The following is an 8,051-nucleotide window of genomic DNA, read 5'->3' on the forward strand; positions in this document are numbered from 1 at the left end:
TTTCCCTCCTTCTTCCCCCTTCTGTTTCTTTCCCTCCTTCTTTCTCTTTCTTTTTCTCTTTCCTTCCTTCTTTCCTTCTCTTTCTTTCCTTCTTTTCTTCTCTCTACTCTCTCCCTCTTTCCTCCTTCTGTGGCCCAACTCTAGTGAGAAGGGGTTTAAACTTTAAACCTCTCTTCGCTCCCCCCCATGGGAAGGGGAGGCTTTTGAATATGCCTCCCCCCCCCTTTTGCTTCCCCTTTTGACATCACTTCCGGTGATGTCAGGGGGCGTTGCATATGCTAATGAGCAATAGCTCATTATGCGAATAGCCTCATAGCTCATTAGCATACTGTATGTTAATGAGCTCCTGCAGCTCTTTTTCTAGGAAAAGACCCCTGAGTAAGAGAGAGGGTGAGGGGAGGGTTAGTTACTGGGAAGGGTCAAAACAGAGACGGAATTAAAAAATGGAACTTACCAGCCCATACATATATGTCAAGGATGAGCAGTAAATTATTATACAGCACAACGAAGAAGTTTAATAGTTTCAAGGATCATCTGTCTCTGTCCTGACTCTAATTGGCCCTTCCTGCCAACTAACCCCCCCCCCCATATGTAATGGTTGAGGAAATTCTGTTTCACTGTATCTGAAGAAATGTGCTTGCGCACGAAAGCTTATACATTGCACAAAACTTTGTTGGTCTTATAGGTGCCACTGGACTCTCTGTATTCTGCTGCTGCAGACCAACGTGGCTACCCACATGAATTGATTTACCAAGTTAGAAGAAACAAGTTTCTGCAGACATTTCCTTGGAAAAAACAGTCCATGAAAAGTCAACCAGTTACGTTTCTAAAGTACGCACAGGTCAGTCCTGCTACACCATCTACTGGTAACTGAAAACAAAACCACATCTGGATGGACAGGAATGAAACCAGAGAGGCGCCCTTGTGCAGGTGGCAGCGCTTCTGTCAGCCACCTGCCCTTCTGATTAGGGGAGTGGGAAATTTACCCATGTTGACTGTGCCAGACCCATCATAAAGCACACCCTCTGGCACACTGGCAGAGTCATCCATTAGGCTACTTTAGCACTATTTTGCCTGAATTCTTATGAACAGGGGATGTTCAAACCAACCAAATGAGCAACAGGCAAGTGAGGGGGGGGAGCCCTAACGCCACCCACATTTTAATACCGGAGGGGCCCGGAGGGCAATGTTTTGGCTGGGGCTAGTTCTTTCAAATCAATGTGAGCTTCCTCACTTCTGTAGTTCCGGCTTTCCTCTCTATTTGCTCCCACGAGTCTCCTTCTGGATCAGACTCCTCCCGCTGCGCATCCATTTTTAGTATTCTGGATCCCCTTTTGTTCCAACCTTCCCTTCCCTAGATCCCTGTGCTCCCCTTGGCCTGTGCTTTCTCAGGCCCCTGGATGTCCTTCCTGGGCCCCTGCATGATCAGGCCCTTCTGACCAGCCAACCCCACTGAGACCGGCAGGACATGAAGCCCATGACTACTACAGGCTTCACCCCATCCTCACAAAACGCTGAGCACACTACTCTGCAGAACCTAAATACACGTAAGGGCTACTTACAGACAGCTGGCAAAAAGTGTCAGAAGTCGGCTTCACTGTACTACAATAGTAAGGTAAAAAAAACAAAAACAGGTTGCCTACCCGTAACTGATGATTTTCAAATGGTCATCTGTGCAGTCCCACACTTGGGTTAAGTGCCTGCACATGAACCCGACCTCGGAGAATGCTAGAGCTAGCTTTAAACGCTTTTTGGAACACTCCTGCCTCCACTCTGGAGAGCAGGCATCGACTGTGCATGCCTGGAGCTGAGGAGAAAGCACCCTCCTCACCCACATGGCTGCCTTGCAGATGTCTTGCAGAGGAATCCCTCTGAGGAAAGCTGTGGATGTGGCTGTCGCTCTCGCAGAGTGCACTCAGACAGGGCCTGGCAGAGGCCGCTTTCCTAACAGGTGTCACAGTTTAATTCTTCTGACAATCCACTTAGATAGTCTTTCGGCCCAGATCCGATGGCCCTTCTGATGCAATGCACAGGAGACGAAAAGGTGACGGTCCCGCTTTTGTCCTACTGAGGTGGAACAACAAGGCTTGTTTCACATCCAGAGAGTGGAGGAACTTCTCTGCATCATCCTTAGGATTAGCAAAGAAGTTTGGGAGTGTGATGTCAGCATGGAGGTGAAAATTCTGACACAACCTTCAGTAGGAACGTGACATCTGGTGCCAGCGAGACAACCCCTTCGCTGTGGAACTGCAGGTAAGGGGGATTGTGTCAGAGGGCCAGGAGTTTTCCTACACACAGAGAGCCAGTTTGGTGTAGTGGTTAAGTGCACGGACTCTAATCTGGGAGAACCGGGTTTGATTCCCCACTCCTCCACTTGCACCTGCTGATGTGACCTTGGGTAAGTCACAAGCTCTGGCACAGCTGTCCTTGAAAAAGAGCAGATTGTGTCAGAGGTCTCTCAGCCCCACCCACCTCACAGGGTGTCTGTTGTGAGAAGGGGAAGGGAAAGGAGTTTGTAAGCCGCTATGAGACTCCAAGTGAAGGGCGGGGTATAAATCCAATCTCTTCTTCTTCTTCTTCTTCTACACACCTTGCTGACATGATGGCAACCAAGAACGCCATTTCCCACACTAGGAGCCAAGGCTCACACATGGCCATAGGCTTGAAGGGCCTCCTTGTCAGTTTCCTGAGGACCAGTGGAAGGTCCCATGTGGGAACTGGAAGTTTGACTGGGGGAGGTACATGCAGAAATAGCCCCTTCAGGAACCTCTTGGTGTCTGGGTGGGTGAAAACAGAGTGGCCGTTAATTTTCTGGTGATATGCAGGTATGGCAGCCAGATAAACTCTCATAGAGAAGCGGCTCAACCCTGAGTCCATGAGTGAGAGCAGTAAACTGAAGACGGTAGGGAGGTCGGCCTGCTCCAGTGAAGTTGTGGAGTCCTGGGTGAAGGCAAGAAACTTATGCCACTTATAGCCCTAGGATTTCCTGGTGGATGGTTTCCTACTGTTAATCATGGCCTCTTTCACCAGTTCAGGGAAGGATCCTAGATGATTTCCCACACTTGTCAATTTCAAATGCAGGATGTCATGGTACAGTAGAAACGGGTGCATCTCCTTTTGGGATAGTCGTAGGAGTACAGGGAACCACCCTTGCCAAGGCCACTATGGTGTGACCAGGATACAATCTGGCTTCTCCCTCATCAGTTTGTTGACTACCCTGGTGATGAAAGACAGGAAGAGGAACTTGTGTGACCATGAGTACAGGAGCCTGTCCCCCAGTGACATTGGGTCTGTGCCTCCCCTGCAGCAGAACACTTGGCATCACCGGTTCTCCCTTGTGGCAAAGACATCCACAGCAGGGAAACCCCATTTTTCGAAAGGTGGGTCCAGTTGAGTTCCCATTCATGTAGGGATGCCCCTCCTCTGCTGAGGAGGTCTGCTTGGATGTTCTACATCCCAGGCAAGTGAGTGGTGACAGGGAAAGTCCCCTGGCCTATGCAATAGGCCCATAGGTCCATCACAAGGGAGCAGAGACTCCTGGATATGGTGCCCCCTTGGCAGTTTATGTAGCTGAGGGCAGTGGTATTGTCCATGAGCACAGATACTACCTTACCCTCTATGAGTGAATGGAATGACTGGAAGGAAAACCTGATTGCCAGGAACTCTAGGAAGTCTATGTGGTGTGGCTGGTGTCAAGTGCTCCATCTGACACCCACACAGAGCCCTCGCATGTGGGTGCCCCAACCCCACAGGGGGGAGTCCATAGTCAGGGTCTCTGTGGTGGTGGCGGGCAGTTGGAAGGGTGCCCCTTCCATGAGGTTGGATCTCTGCTCCCACCAGGTTAGGGAGTCGAGGACGGGAGGAAGTACATTGAGACCCATCGACTGGCGGTGATATACTTAAACAGAAAGGTGATGTATGCCCCTGGTCTGAACTTGGACTAAGGTTCTAATATGTAAGTGTACGGCTTTCTGTAGCAGAGAAAATCTGATATTATTCCTTTTAATTTTGTTTCTTCTTCTTTCTTTGTTTTTTTCTTTCTTTTTATGTTTTTATTCTTTTTATTGTACATTAAAAATCTAAAAAAATTCACATAAAAAGGAATATGTCGTTCCCTCCTGCACCAGTCCCATAGGGCAACTACATGCTTGCAGTCTGTTTGTTGCAGTGTCCCTGTTTGTTAATATAGTACATGGTTGCCACATTGTCAGTGGCAACCTGTACTACTCAACCTGCTAGTGATGGCACTCAGTGCCCGATGTACTGCTAGCAACTCGAGGCAGTTGATGTGAAGCCATTGCTCTGCAGCGGACCACCAACCCTGTGCATGAAGGCCTTTGCAGTAGGCTCCCCAACCCCAAAGTGAGGCATCCATGAAAAGCACAACCTCCGGAGGCAGGTGATGGAATGGCATGCCTATCAGGAGATTGTCAGTGGATGTCCACCAGAGAATCATGAAGAAGACATCTGGAGGAATGGAGAGCATGGTCGATTGTGGCTGGTAAAGCGGCTTGAAGTGACACAGAAACCATAGTTGTTGTGGTCTCGTGTGCAACCTTGCAAAGGGGATAACAAATGCAGTTGATGCCATGTGACCTAAAGGCCTCATTGGCAGTGGGAGAGGTGGCGTAGCCTGGGTCTGAGGAGGCTGTTGTATAGCTGGGCAAAGCAATGATTCCAATATGTAACGGATAAAAGGAAGTACTTCTTCACCCAAAGAGTGATTAACACTTGGAATTCACTGCCACAGGAAATAGTGGCAGCTACAAGCATGGACGGCTTCAAAAGGGAATTAGATAAGCATATGGAGCAGAGGTCCATCAGTGGCTATTAGCCACAAGGTATAGATAGGGACTCTGGGGCAAGTGATGCTCTGTCATCTTGGTGCTTGGGGGGGGGGGGGGCAACAGTGGGAGGGCTTCTAATGTCCTGGCCCCACTGGTGGACCTCCTGATGGCACTGGTATTTCTGGCCACTGTGGGATACAGAGTGTTGGACTGGATGGGCCTTTGGCCTGATCCAACATTGGCATTTCTTATGTTCTTATGTTCTTATGTTCAATAAGAGGGTATGGAGTTGAGCTACCCGGTTTTTCCATGCTTGTTTTGTGAATTTGGCACAGTGCCTACAACAGTCCACTCAGTGTCCCTCCCCCAGGCACAAGAGGCACAAATCATGAACGTTAGTTGAAGGCAACTTGGCTTTACAGTGACAACACTTCCATACATTGCGTCTCCCGGGGAAGAAAGGGGGGGGGGGGACTGACCAGGAGGGCGCTTTCTCTTCAGCTCCAGGCATGAACAGTTGATGCATGCTCCCCAAAGCGGGTGGGGAAAGTGCACCAAAAAGCATCAGAGGCTAGCTCTAGCATTCTCTTGAGGTCAGGTTCGTGCACGAGCGCTTAACCCAACTGTGGGACTGCACAGAGACCACAAAGAAGATTATTACTTTCTGCACCAGGCAAGTATCCCAATTAATTTTGTTTCCCAAGCATATAAACAGCAAAAGTTCTCCGATTGCCTTCCAAGCCTTACCGGTCCCTGACTGGTTTGTTAACTGATTTTCAAGGCCTGTGGAAGTCACCAGTCATTAATCCTGGGGGCCAGTAAATGTTCCGTGAAAAGTATTGTTTACAGATTTTTTTTTAGACACAACCACTGGCCTCTTTAGCTCTTTCACACAGACCTCCTCCAGTCTTCAGAATGGTACGTGTTGTTCTCCCTTCCTCCATTTCATCTTTACAGTAACCCTGTGAAATCGGTTATGCTGAGAGGAAGCAACGGGCCCAAGGCCACCCAGGGAGCTTCATGGCAAGCAGGGCTTTGAACCTGGGTATCCCCCCATCCTAATGCAATACAAGCGGAGAAGACCGTATCTTCGGTGAGCAATTATTCCTTTCCTTAAGAGCCCTGACTCTTACTGGGAGACTGCTTTACTTTCATTTAGGCACCAGGCCCAAATACATCTGTTTTGCCCAAGACTTTAATTAGAGGTTTTATTTTACCAGCTTTTAAATGGTCTGCTCAGTTTGATGGATAGTTTTAATGCTGTTTACTCCAACAGCTTGCTTTTAATGTCTTGTTCTTGTATTGTTATGTTGTCTTAATTGTTGTTGTAATTATTTATTAATTGTAATTAATACAAATAAATAAATTTAGATCGTATGCCGTTCCCTCCAGTTCTTTTGAAAAAACCAAAATAATGAGAAACACCGAAATACATGCAATCTGTCCTTCATCACGGAACTTAAATTTACATTATTACTTTAATAACATGGAAGATATATCAACCATTTGGCCACTCCAGACTTCATAAATCCAAACCTCTAACCCCTTGTTTGGGAAGGAGATATTGTTCTTTGCCCGCCTATTCCCTCCTCCACTTCCTAACTTTCCTATGGCTGTAGCCATAGCATCCAAATCCACCAGGCATGGATGCACCTTGCCTCCAACTCATGATTTAGAATCAGAGTGTGGACTCAAGGCACTAACCATAGTTCCCTGATACAGATTTTTTGTTTCATCTGGCATACCTCCAGTAACAGTTATTGGCCCTCATTCTAGAGTTATTTATGTGCTTCTAACTGAATCACGTCACTGTATTTTTAATTGTTTAAATGTTTTTGTGTGTGCTGGCATGCACACAGAAATATCATGGCAAGCAGGAAGGCAAGAAGTGGGAATAGGCAGGAGGCTTTAGTATATCCTATAATACTCCCGTTTATGAAATGTAAAAATAAAAGCATGTCTGTCAGTGTGATGCACCGGAACCACACCATAGTAGGGTTGAAGTACCCAAGCTTCCTTCACAAGATCTGCACAAAGTGTTGTGGCTTACCAGGATCAACGAGTGCTTTGATAAATATTTCTTTCAGTTTTCTGCTTTTCACATTCCTCCCCTGAGCAAGGTTACGATACATCTCATAGCCTATGATCATGACACCCCCTTCATCCTGCCACCTTTGCAGCATGTAGCTTCTTTCTTGAGGGCGTTTTACTGTTGCCAGCTCAGAGACCTTGCAAAATGGGACAGAAATAGTTACAAATGCCTATTTCCAACTCAAATAAAAATGCTATTAATGTACTGCACCAATACAAACTACTTAAAATGCAGGTATTCCATAAAGAAACTTTCTACATACTACTGTTTATACAGAAAACAGTCATGATTATAGCAAGTTTAATTGTTTGTGCCTTTGAAAGGTAGTTTATTATGACTTAGACTAAGTGTAACTTTTTTTAAAAACCCATTTCAAACAGAAAATACCTCTAGCTTCTCATTATCTTCTAAGCCTTCTTGCCATTTCTCAAACTCATTCACCCAGTTCAGGGCCGTGTTCAGTGGACAAACAACGAGAGCTGTGCTAAAATCCAGTTTGTCACACAACAGAACAGTATGAAGAAAACTGACTACCTTCAAGAGAGAAAGACAAGCAAGTCATCATTAGTATACGGAACCCCCACTCCCACACAAAATATTTACCTATAAACTTCCTTGCCCTCCTGCATCTTCTTTTCACATTAAACATTTGTATTCATTTTTGTGCATGCCAAAACGGTCCCTTCATGTTAACTTGATACACATCATATATTCTAATAGCCAACAGAGGGCGCCGTGCGGATACTTAGACTGAGGGAAAGAAAGCTCCGTAGGCCTCAGAATCTTCTCCTACATACCCAGCATGCTTCCATTATGTGCACAAAAATCGAAAAAGTGAGAAAATCGCTCCAGGGATGACTGAATTCCCCCTAAAACCCTTTGGGCTCTGCTTCAGACACCAAAGGTGTGAGAGAGGTTAGAATGTTCAGGGGGGGGGAAGAGGCTTCTAACTGCTCTGTGAGTCAAAGGGTGTGGGGGAAGGGCCCTTTTCCAGGCCTCCGTTGGCCTTTCAGGGAGGGAGGGAGCCTTGGGGCCTGGCCTGGGGAGTCCCTAGAGGTTTTGAGGTGGGATTGGGGAAGGGAGAGGTCTCAGCCGGGTATAATGCCACAGAGTCCACCTTTTAAAACAATCATTTTCTCCAGGGAGTCACAGATCTCTGCTGCCTTGAGTTC

At 47.0% G+C, this 8,051-nt stretch overlaps 1 protein-coding gene across 2 annotated transcripts in view; it reads right to left on the bottom strand.

Moving 5' to 3' along the window:
* The window catches only part of ATRX (alpha thalassemia/mental retardation syndrome X-linked), a 171,502-nt gene that overhangs the window by 53,694 nt on the left and 109,757 nt on the right, over positions 1-8,051 (bottom strand). For both annotated transcript variants that reach the window (XM_015426440.1, XM_015426439.1), the window contains exons 18-19: positions 7,267-7,413; positions 6,838-7,015 (exon numbers count right to left, since the gene is read on the bottom strand). In XM_015426440.1, coding sequence (XP_015281926.1) covers positions 6,838-7,015; positions 7,267-7,413 — 325 coding nt within the window. The remainder of the gene's footprint in view (positions 1-6,837; positions 7,016-7,266; positions 7,414-8,051) is intronic.

The sequence above is a fragment of the Gekko japonicus genome, unplaced genomic scaffold, assembly GCF_001447785.1.
Source record: "Gekko japonicus isolate JY-2015 unplaced genomic scaffold, Gekko_japonicus_V1.1 scaffold984, whole genome shotgun sequence".
In the NCBI taxonomy this organism is placed as follows: Eukaryota; Metazoa; Chordata; class Lepidosauria; order Squamata; family Gekkonidae; genus Gekko; species Gekko japonicus.